At 39.2% G+C, this 12,098-nt stretch overlaps 1 protein-coding gene across 4 annotated transcripts in view; it reads left to right on the forward strand.

The window, feature by feature from the left end:
* Positions 1–255: 255 nt before the first annotated feature.
* The window catches only part of SPOCK3 (SPARC (osteonectin), cwcv and kazal like domains proteoglycan 3), a gene marked incomplete at both ends in the record, with an annotated part of 299,287 nt that continues 287,444 nt past the window's right edge, over positions 256–12,098 (forward strand). For 3 of the 4 annotated variants that reach the window (XM_084231677.1, XM_084231678.1, XM_084231680.1), the window contains one exon: positions 256–444. In XM_084231677.1, the coding sequence (XP_084087803.1) occupies positions 256–444 (189 nt within the window). The remainder of the gene's footprint in view (positions 445–12,098) is intronic. The other variant, XM_084231679.1, reaches the window with a different exon arrangement.

Below are 12,098 nucleotides of genomic sequence, written 5' to 3' on the forward strand. Positions count from 1 at the left end.
CCCGCCCGGGCGGCTGGACCGCGGCTGGCTTGCTCGCGCCCACCTCTCCTCCCCTGGGTCTGCGGGTCTGCGTGTCTGCGCGCCCGGGTTTGGGGGCCAAGCCTGCGGGGAAGGAAGGGGCACCGTGGTCCCTGCTTGTCTCCTCCCCCCTCTACCCTCGTCGTTGCGAATGCCGGTCTTGCAGGGGCTCCCCGGGCTTCGCACCCCGTCTTTGACACTGCGCCCTCCGCCCCCCGCTTGTGTCTCCTTTCGCAGATGCTCAAGGTGTCAGCCGTGCTGTGTGTGTGCGCGGCCGCTTGGTGCAGTCAGGCTCTCGCAGCTGCCGCGGCCGGGGCTGCGGCCGGGGGGCGGTCGGACGGCGGCAATTTTCTGGATGATCAGCAATGGCTCACCACCATCTCGCAGTACGACAAGGAAGCCGGACAGTGGAACAAATTCCGAGACGTAAGTGCTGCGCACCCCGGGGCGCGGGCTCAGGGGCGCGCTGCCGCGAGGCGGGGCCCGCGGGCGGGTGGGCACCCGGGGGCTGGGGCTGCCCCGAGACGCGGCGGCGCGCGGCGCCCCGAGAAGTTGGCACTTCCGACGCCCCCCTCGCGGCTGGTGCGCGGGGAAGGGCTGGCGTGCACGGGGCACGGGAGTTCAGGTGTCGCCAGGTTCCCACCCTACCTGCACCGGGCCACTGTTCCTACTCCACCTTCCCCCCGCCCCCGGCCCCCAAGGTGTGCAAAGTGCTGGCTCTACCTGCTCAACTTTTGAATGGTGTTTCTGGCTCTAGTAAACACAGCCGCCGTGCCTGTGGGGTGCATTGCTACGGAAGTAACTAGCATCGATCCCGTTCCTAATGGTCCATTAAGGAATTTGAGGGAGCAGATAGGGAGATGTAAGATTTATAAATGCCCGCTCTCCAAGGGTGGGGGGTTGTTGGGCGCACCAGAAGGCAGAAGTTAACTGCTCCCCATGACATGAAATTGCCGATCACGGTCTGTGCTTCTGCATTAACTTTAGTACAGGGTGTGTTTACAATGCATTCGGTTACGATTTATTGCAAAATGAATAAAATCTGCAGGGGGAGGGGTGGAAGGGTTAAACTGTAGATTCCTTTGGGGACTTTTCCTAAAGGGGCTTTAAAACAGGAGCCTGGTGCAGAGACGGCCCATCCGTCTGTGTGCCTTGGAGCCGGTGGCCTTCACCGGCAGGTCGCTTTCCCCACCTGATCTGAGTGGAGCTCAGCAAACGCTGCCCACGTGCGGAGCGCAGTTCACGTCGCGTGCAACGCGCTGGCCCGGGAGTAGAGGTCGTGCTGGCAGTAGATGGCCGCCCCCCAGCACACCCTTTAAAAGCCAGGAGGCCTGAAAGGCAGCGCGAGTGATTCAGACACAGTGCCACCCCTTCCTGTGACATTTGAGAGAATTTTTTGAGGAGTCCATCTGCAGTGCACTACGTGGGGATGAGCTGAACTTCTTTCATCAGCTCACGCTGTGTCATGATTTGGGAAAATAAATGTCAGGAGCTTAGGTTAGTTTTTACATCCTGGTTCCTTTATCTCCCCACCCCCCCACCTACACACACACACACACACACACACACACATACACACCCTTCCCATGAAGTAACTGACAAGTCAGAAAGTCATAGCTAACACACGTAGCTGATTCTAGCAGAGGAATTCCTGAACACATGCTCATTTTACTTCAAAATTAAATGTAGCTAATTGATGGTAAGCATGGAAACTTGGGATGAAAAATGATAATGGCAATATTTAATGGAGGACTTCATTTTACATGTTTTTAGAAAGCTGAAACGTTTACATTGCTGAATGAACGCCTTGTAAAAGAACCCTCTTTGCACATTTGTTTCCAAGTTCATGCTAATCTTGAATATAATGACATAGGCAAGCAAGCAAATGAGATAAGTCTAAAGGTGGAGAATTTCTGTTTGTCATGGCCTCATTTAGGGAAAAAAAAAGTGAAAAATCTGCCAGTATTTGAGCAAATGTCTCAAGTTAGGACAATTCATTACTCAATGGATGCTTTACATTTTTAAGAATGAATCTTAAATTCACCTCTGTTCAATTCTATCCTTCGCCATAAAAAAGTTTTTGTCACAGTTTACCTACTCCATTCCCCCCTCTTCTGATAATCAGTTTGTCTTAATAGTCTGAAAGTTTTTCTTTGTTGTTTAGTTATCTGTTTGTTTTCTCTTTATACCACATATAAGTGAAATCATACAGTTGCAGCCACATATTGATTTTCAATAATACGCACCTGAAACTTACATAATATTATAATGCATTATTACTTCAATAAAAGTTAAAAAATAAAAATGAATTTAGGTTTTCTTCTCTAAAGCACATATTAAATCTTGAATATCTTAGTATTCAGTGACTTTGTTCAAATCACTGTATTGAGTGATAAGCACTCAGTCTATACTTGGACAGTTTGTGAATGTGTTTGCTTTAGTGAGGCTGAATTGTCCTTAAGAATGAAATACTGTAGGATTCATGCAGTCAACTTTTATATAGACAGTGTAGTGTTTTATTGCTATTGTATTTTTAGCTATTCCTATATGATGGGGGAGTGAGAAATCCATTAAAATTTTGTATTACATTATATAAATGATTTTCTGAGATTTTTCTAACAAATATTTGTTTGGAAGTACATGCAATACATAAAACTATAATGGTTTACTTGAAAATCTTGTATCAGGCTTTTTTTTAGCTTTACTACTTTAGTAAGACAATTAATTTTTTGTAAAGATGACTTCTGGAGGGCATAGAGAAGGTAAGTGCTATCTTTTTCTCCTTTAACCACCTGTTGCTTATTAACATGATAAAATTATGCTGATAGCATGGGGTTTCCACTCAGAATGCATAATATGGAAGCCTTATTTAAACCATTCCATTGGTAATTTTCCTTCCCTTTGGGGGAATCATTAGCTTTAATTTTTTTTCTGTATCTTTCAGGAAGTTGTTTATTTTTTAGTTCATTTTTCAGCTGGAAGCAAAATGGTGATGAAGCATTGCTTGAAAAAAGTCTGCACAGCATAAATCTATCTTTAAGTGCTCTGCATTTGCATTGATATCTTAAATAATGGATTTGCATGCTTAGTTTATAGAAGGGAAAGAACAAAGGCATTTGAACTTTTAAAAATTAAAGTTCTTCTGATTAATTCTTTTATCCCATAAAAATATAATGAATATTTTTATTTAGAAATAATGATTTGACGTGCTTCAGCATAATTCACACTGAAATTAATTGTTACTTCTTGTGAGTGCTTTGCTCAATGACATCATTTTATAAGTCAGTCCTTAGTGAAAACTTGAACTATATCTCCTTTTGAGTTATATTTGAAAGCTAGTTGAGATGCTATTTAAAAATAAAATTTATCATTATATCTTTATTAAGTAATTTAAGAAATAAATATTACTCTTTATCATATTTTTGTATATATAACAAAGCCTTAGGATTAAGGAACATCGATAGGAAATAAGGAGTAGAAGAGCATAGGAAACTACCACTGATGATTCATTTTCTCGGTTTCTTCACTATGCATCATATAATAAAATTAATAAAACCAAAGGAAGGTTTACAGTGACTATCAACACAGGAGAAACTTTGAGTAACTTTGACTACCCAGAACTTACAGCCCTCTCTGGATAAAGTTTTGTTGCTCTTAAAAGTGTACAAAATGACATTACATAGGCATAGAAAACTTTCATACTTTAGAAAGGAAGTATATATACTATATCATTTAGAAAATGATAATATTTTATCAGTGTAAGCATTCCAGTAGAGAATCTAATATCATAGGATATGTTTAGTAGAGCCATTGTTTGCATGGTATTTGCCACTTTTTTGCCTCTTTTGAGTAGTCATAAGGAAAAGACACAGAATTTCTCAGTGGGGGATTGTGGGAATACCACTAACATCACCAAGAACAGTGGTAAAGGAAACTCTCACCCCATTCTCACACAGATAAATATATATCCTGGCCTATTAGGAGAACTGGACATGAGGATCATTATAAGGAAACTGAGTCATTAGTTTATGAATCAAGTGGTTCTCATATTCCATATTCCAAACATTTATGTGTTATAAATCAATTAAATCATGCCCTTATCATGTAATAAATGAGTATGGAATTGGGAAGCAGATCAATCTATTGGTAATGCATGATATTGTATCGCTATCGATTTCATCTGCTATTGATTTCGCTGAAGTACATATAGTACTTAAAAATGACAGAAAAGATAAAAAATGAGAAGCTGTAAATGCTGTATGTTGTAAGCAATATAATAAAAATATTGCATAGGTACCACTGATGCCATGCTAATTTTAAATAACATATAACAGAATCAGAATTTTACCCTTAGTTTGAAATTCAGAAAGTTATAGATTAGTTTTTCTTTTTCAATGAAAATGCTTCAGGGTAGGAGCTAATGGAGTGGATGAAGAAATGGAGCATAGAGGATTTTTAGGGCAGTGAAAATAATTTGTATTTGTATAAGGCAGATATACCCACAAGCCCACCATCATACCCAGAAGCCTATCATCTCAACAAACAATAAAAAAACCTAGTTTTTTAAAATATTGCTTGAAGAAATAGTTACCATTTGTGTTGCAAATTCATAATCAACTTCAGTTAACATTTATTCCTTACATGATTTTTCATATCCATTATACATAGTGAAAGCCATAGTATAGTTGAACAATTTAATTAAAAAAAATCAACTTCATTCTAAGTCAAAGTACATATACAACTTGAAAATATAAATGCAAGGTACCTCAGAGGCACTCAAATATTAAGTCAACTTTTAAAAAACTGCCAGATTAGAATATATTGACTAGTACATAAATTTTTCTAAGATTCTTTTTACTTTTATTTCCCCTTTTTACCTGAGCTGAGGTTCTACAATGTACAGATTACTTAAGAGATAATGACTAATGGGGCTGGTTACTTCCTGGTACTTACAAAGCTTTTGTGAAGCCCCCCCCCTGCGCTCCCCCTCCCCCCCAGTTTATCAACTTTATTGTTACTAGGAAGTAAATAAAACAATTGAATTCTGTGTCTCTTCCAAGTAGAGTATTCTATTGTTTTAAAAGGCATTAAAATTCAGGGCCTCCCCTGGTAGCTCAGCAGTTGAGAGCTGGGTTGTGAGGCTGCCCGCAGCCTCTGCAGCGCTGGTTCGATCCCCGGCCACTGGGCAAGGGTCCCACATGCCCCGCAGACCTCTCCTGCCTGCGCCCGCTGCTCCCCTCAGCGGTGTATTTCATCAGTCTGTCTGTTCTGTTCCCAGCTCTGGCTCTGGTGAATTCTCCCGTGCTTCTGACTGTACCCAGTGCTTGTATAAATTAATTAATTAATTTTAAAAAAAGGTGTTAAAATTCAAATAGTGAAAATCTTTACAGAAAACCCTCAGTGCTTTCTTTAGATTTATGGCCGACCCTGGTTGTATTTTCTGAGCAGTAGGCTTACCCATAACACTGAGGGTTCCTTCTTTGTGGTAACTTTTTCCCAAAATTATTATTTTTTATGGAGGTGTAATTGACCAATTGAATTAAATATATTTAACATGCAGGATATGATTATATCTTGTTTATATTCATTGTGAAATGATTACCTTTATGATAAGTTTAATAGTAGCCAATAGAGTTTTACCACTTTTCAACAATATGGGCTAAAAATAAAATCTAAAAAAAAAAAATAATTTGGAATATTTAACAATTAAACCACTATTCTTTGTGTTTAGGATTGCTTTCAACAATGCATATCCAATTGTGACCAAAAAAGCACGTGAAATAATATTTTTAGCTGTTGTAACTATTACCTCTATCTTGACATAATTAAGCACCTACTGTCTCCTTGGGAATTCTTCAGGGTTTATGCATTGCATTATGATGAGTATTTTCCTCTCTGTCTCTCTCTCTGTCTCTCAATATATTTTTTTAAAATATTTACGCATACAAGAACTGGGATACAGGCCAGAGGTGTGTGTGTGGGGGGGGGTGAGAGGATTCACCAGAGACAGAGTTGGGAACAGAACAGGCAGATTCACCAAAGTACACTGCTGAGGGGAGCAGCGGGCGAGTCAGGAGAGGGCTTCTGGGCCATGTGGGTTGCTCCCTGTCAGGACGTGGACTGAACTCCTACTTCAGTGGCTGTGGATTGCTTCATAGGTTGAGTCTTAACCCTTTCTCCACCAGGGAGGCCCATGTCTCTCAATATTTTTGATGAATATGAGCCACACCATTTACAAGCCCTTAAAAGCCTGAATACATGTTTATACGACAACACTGGGAAAGACTATAGCATGGGCAGCGTTTTTTAAATACTTGACTATTATACAAATTGTTTAAGTCATTAGGCAGTTGACATAAAGGCAGTTGACATAGAGAAGCAATGGAGAGAAGGGTCTGTGGCTGGTGCAGCTGCCACCATCCTATTTCTTTCTTTTTTATTGAAGTAACACTGCATTATAACATAGATGCATTTTAGGTGTGCATTGTTGAAAATCAACACCTGTACGTATGTATGACCATTAAGTTCAACACTGAAAGTCTAATTCTCTCCTTCACTATATAATTGACTTCTTTTACCCCATTTTCCCAACTTTCCTTCTTCCCCTTTACATCTGTTAGCTACTCACATGGTCATATAGTATAAAAGTTTATTTTTGTTTAATTTAGTTCATTCATTTGTTTCTTTGTGTACTACATTTGAGTGAAATCATATGGTGTTTGTCTTTCTCCTTCTGACTTATTTCCATAAACACCTTACTCTCTAGGATGGCAATATTTCATCTCTCTTACAGCTGAGTAGTATTCCACCGTTACATCTTCTTAACGCACTCATCTGTCAGTGGACACTTGGGTTGTTTCGAGCCCTTGGCTATTGTGAATATTGCTGCAATGAATATGGGGGTGTATATGTTGCTTCCAATGAGTGTATTTGTATTCTCCGGGTAAATGTCCAGAAGTGGGTATAATACCTATTTGTTAACCCCAACCCCACCCACCCACCACCATCACCATTAGCACTCTCACCAGCCAGAATTAAGATTGATTTTGTCAGGTGAAGTGTCCCAGGCTGTCAGAGAATGTCCAGTGATCTCCTTTCTGGAGTGTGACTCTTAGGTAGAGTGGGGAGTGCATTGCAGACTATAATAGAGAGTTTGAAGATAGTACAAAATGTTACCAATTTTCCATTAGCTCATTCTATAAGATTAAAAATAATAAGAAAAGACAATATTTTTAACTCTCTAGTTCTCAGAACTTCTAGTGAATTATTAAGAAAATTGCAGCTATGTAGATTGGGGAATAGATTAATCTGTGTGAGTTTGCATGTTACATGTGTTTATTTCCATGCATATATAGCTCTATGCATGAATATGATATGTATTATATGTATAGACTTTATATGTGTATGTCTTCAATTAGGCAAATCAAATGGAAAATTGAAAAAGATTACATATATATTATTGATATTTTTATATGCAACATAGACATCTAAAATGTTCAGATGTGCTAGTTTCTCCTCCCACCCTACTCCCCCATTGGGTTTTCTGCATCTCATAAATTGATGACACAATCTCATTTGCTGTTCCTTGTGTGGTTACTATGTGCTTTCCAGGTTCTTAGGAAAGTCAGTTTGCTCCTCATTATAAGCTGAAACTTTTGTGCTTGACATGCAAAAGGAACATTGTGTACTGCTATGAAACATTTATTTTCCTACTCTTACAATAGAACTACAATAAGGCTGTTTTTGGAGCTCATGATTCTGACTCAGAGCAACATTTTATGTTCTTATGCAACTTTAGTTTTCATGATTACATGATGTGGGTTAAAATTATCTAGTACTATGCTATATATTTATTTTTCCAGGCTGGTATTTGAATCTTCTACACACAATATACAACTGTTGCAGTGTTTACTTGCATTTTTCCATTTATGCAAATCCTTAATCCTAGAAGAAGTCTTTGTACTTCTTCTAGTTTGTAGACTTGGCTACTGCTATTAGACTGTAAACTCTACAGCTATAGATAATAGTGTCAACTCCCCTCAAAATCCAACAATCAATTTAGCTTTACCACAGTGACTGACTTAGAGTTAGCATTAGAAAAATATTTACAAAATAAAAGGATGTTTTATACATGTACCTTGCCATGTAGACTAACTCCTAATTAAAGGTTTTTAGAACTGCTGTTTTTTATTGGCCATGTAACTTAAATGAAAATTTAATTTTTGTAAAAGATAAGATAAAGTTTCAAGTACTAAACTACTTTAGATCTGTAAGTTCCAAAATGCACCAAAATGGAACTGCTTTGCCAAAACCTGTACTGTCCCATTTTGGAGTGGTAAAAGTAAACCATCATTTTATTCATGTTGGCACATTGGTACTTTCTTTGCCAACTCATCCCATTTGTTTCTAATAGTTTCTCTTTAACCACAGAATTGTATCATTCAAAATTTTTTTTTTTTAAGCAAAATCAAAGACCAATATTTTCCTTTTTCCACTACTGCAGTTCAGTGAATGGCAGGGTAGGTGAATACAGATATTTCACAGTTTGTCTTCCACTTCTGCCTCACAATTGTCAGTGCCTAGTTAAAGATAGGTTACGTTCCTGCAAAATGGAGACCTTGAGTCACAGTGCCTGGATTAAGTCAGAATTTTATTTTCCTGCTGTGTCGCCATTAAAGAGTGAGCTTCCAGGCTTGGGCTATCAGGAGAACTGATAGCCCAAGAACTCTCCTTAAATTGCCATTTCTTATCCAGCAGAAAGGATTTACTAGATTGTCTAGGATAAGCAGCTTGTCCTAGAATTGACCTGAAAGTTATCACACATGACTTCTATTGGTGTTCCACAGGCCTGAACTTAGTGCCATGGCTACCTTAGCTGCAATGCAGGCTGGGAAATGTCATCTCTAATGAGACAGGATTAGCACTAAAGGAGATAAAATGATTCTGAGAACTGGGAGAAAAATGATGATAATGACTGTCTTATGGTAACTTGTATATTAAACATGCTCTAAATACCCCTGGATAATATCCTCTCTCCACTCTGATGCCTATTAACTATCTTGTTTTCAATCGCTTTCCTTCCTAATTTCATATTATCCTTCTATCTTCCATCCAGGGTAGAACTAGGATGCCTGGTATATAAGATTGTGGGTGTAGAACTTGAGGGCAGGTATTCATGGACTCAGACTCACGGCTAAGAGGAAATGTAGGTCAGAACCAAGGGTATCACGTTCAGGAGTGCCTGCTTCTGATGAGTTATATTTTCTAGTGAACTCATTTAGCATTGTCTCTGAAAACTTTTTTTTTAAGCAATGGATCTGTGGTCATATATCTAGAATGCTTTTGTGTAAGATAATAGTTACCAGTGGAAAGGAATTAGTATTCATTTCTCACACCCTTTAGTTGAAGGACCAAATAGTTTTCCTAGCCAAACTGTATTTCCTATGGGAAAAAAAAAAAAAGGAATGTACCATTAATGCAAAGAAACTTGAATAATAATAGAAATTATGCATTGTAGGACTCATGAAGCTCTTAGCCTTAGAAGTAAAGAAAACTTTTTTTTTTTTTTTTTTAGCACAAGTGTCTCTGGGACATTTGCAAGGCAGAAAATACACCAAGTCAGATTTGCCAGCTGATCCACAGAGACTTTCTTTACGCTTTCGATTTTGTATCTTGATATCAGAGATGACTGACAGCCAGGGTGGCTGAGCTCCCTGCCTGGATCATAAGCAGAGATGTAAATTACACCATGTGCCCATCAGTTTGTTTATTTAAAGAAGTTTTTTTTTTTTAAAGATTTATTTATTTATGCATTCAAGAGCTGGGGTATAGGCTAGAGATGCGGGGTGGGGGGGTGAGAGGATTCACCAGAGACAGAGTGGGGAACAGAACAGGCAGACTGACTGAAGTACACTGCTGAGGGGAGCAGCGGGCAAGTCAGGAGAGGTCTGCTGCGCCATGTGGGTAGCTCCCTAGTCAGCAGGGGATTGAACTTGTGCTGCAGAGGTTGTAGATAGCTTCATAGCTTGGGTCTTAACCCCTTGCTCCACCAGGGAGGCCCTTAAAGAAGTTCTTGAGTCCTTCCTTGATTAAATTTGTTAAAGGAAAACTTAGTAATTTAAATTATTATTTACCCTTTTCATATGCTTTCATGGCATGATTATCTTACAAGTGATGATTATATAATTTTGCTTATTTTTTACTCATAAATACCTTTTGATTAAATTATGATACTAAATAATAGGGTGTACAAATGTAAAAGGTAAAAAGACAGGTGAAAAAAAAGCCTTTGTAAAATTTACATTTTGCCACTGCAGAAATTTTTTTCCCCAAAGAATTATGTTTTCCCCACCATTCTTTCAGTGGAAGTCACCTTGCTCTCAGTAGCCTGTATATAAGCAGCTTCTTTTCTCAGGGAAATAATAGCCTTAACCACAAATGCCTCCCCCTTCAGAGCATGTATTGTAGATTTTTCTATTCAGAATCTCCTCAATCTCCTCAAATGACTTAAATAAGTTAAATGGATACATTTTCTCTCTTTTGTATAAATAGGCTACTCAAAGTTGGATTCATTATTTCTAGAGGGAGTGACGATGAGAAAAATGTTCTCATTAAAATACCAAATAATGGAGAACTACAGGTGCCTTGGCAGTGTGTGTGGTGTGGCCATGTGTCTCTGAATAGGTGCCACCCTCCATTTCTGAATCATGTACAATGTTACTACAATAAAAAGAAAATCGAATTTTTAAAAAGGTGGGGGGAAAGTTAAATAAAATATGACATAAGACAAATATTAAAAATAAAATAAAAATATAAAGACATTCTTATTCAGATACCAGCGTCTTTCTTATTCAGATACTACAATATATGAACACATACTTTTCTACAGCTTATTTCATGTGAGCATTAGTATACATTTTTTATGTATTAATTAGCAACATCCTGTAGTGAAGGCACACTTTTTTTTAAGATTTTTTAAAATTTATTTATGTATATAAGAATTGCGTGCAGGCCAGCGGTTTTGGGGAGGTAGGTGAGAGGATTCACCCCAGACAGAGTGGGGAGCAGAACAGGCAGATTGACTGAAATACACTGCTGAGGGGAGCAGCAGGCCAGATAGGAGAGGTCTGCTGCACCATGTGGGTAGCTCCCTGGCCGGCCAGGGATTGAACTCATGCTGCTGGCTGCCAGTAGCTTGATAATACTGATATTTAACCCCTTGCGCCACCATGGAGGCCCCCAAGGCACACTTCTTACCCAATTATAAGTGAAGAAAAGGGGCTGAGGTCACAGCTAGTAAGTGGTGGTAGGTGCTGTCTCTCTACTGCTGACATTTGGCTGCACAATCTTCTTCTTCCTGTGCATAATATTTCTTGATCTATAAATACTATTTTGGGCTATATATTAGATGCAGACACTTTAAGTATCCTGTTTAGTATAATCTGTTAGGTGTGTAGCTCAGTGGTGCTAAGTAGGTGCACATTATTGTGTAACCAAATGCCGTAACTTTTTCATTTTATAAAACAGACCCATTAAACTACCATACCCTGTTTTCTCCTTTCCCTAGTCCTGGCAAACACCATTTTACTTGTTTCTGTAAATTTGACTGTTTTAGCTATCTCAGATGAGTAAAATCATACAGTATTTGTCTTTTTGTGATGGACTTAGATCACCCAGCATATCTCAAGCTTTATCTTTTTGTGACAAGCAGCAGACTTTGCTTCCTTTTAAGTGTTGACTATTATTCCACTTTTGTTCATTTATTGTTGATGAATGGGTTGCCTTTACCTTTTAGTTGTTGTGAAAAATGCTATGAGGTGCCTCCCAGGTGGCACAGTGGTTGAACAAAGCTGCCTGCAGCCTCTGCAGCGCCTGTTAGATCCCGGCCGCCACGTGGGGGTCCCACATGGTGCAGGGATCTATCCTGCCACCTGCTGCTCCCCTCAGCAGTGTATCCTCAGTCTGCCTGTACTGTTTCCCGCTCTGGCTCTGGTGAATTCTCTCACCCTCCCACGCTTCTGACTGTACCCAGTGCTTGTGTAAATAAATAAATAAATCTTAAAAAAAATGCTGCTATGAAT

The sequence above is a fragment of the Talpa europaea genome (genome assembly GCF_964194135.1).
Source record: "Talpa europaea genome assembly, chromosome: 4".
Lineage (NCBI taxonomy): Eukaryota > Metazoa > Chordata > Mammalia > Eulipotyphla > Talpidae > Talpa > Talpa europaea.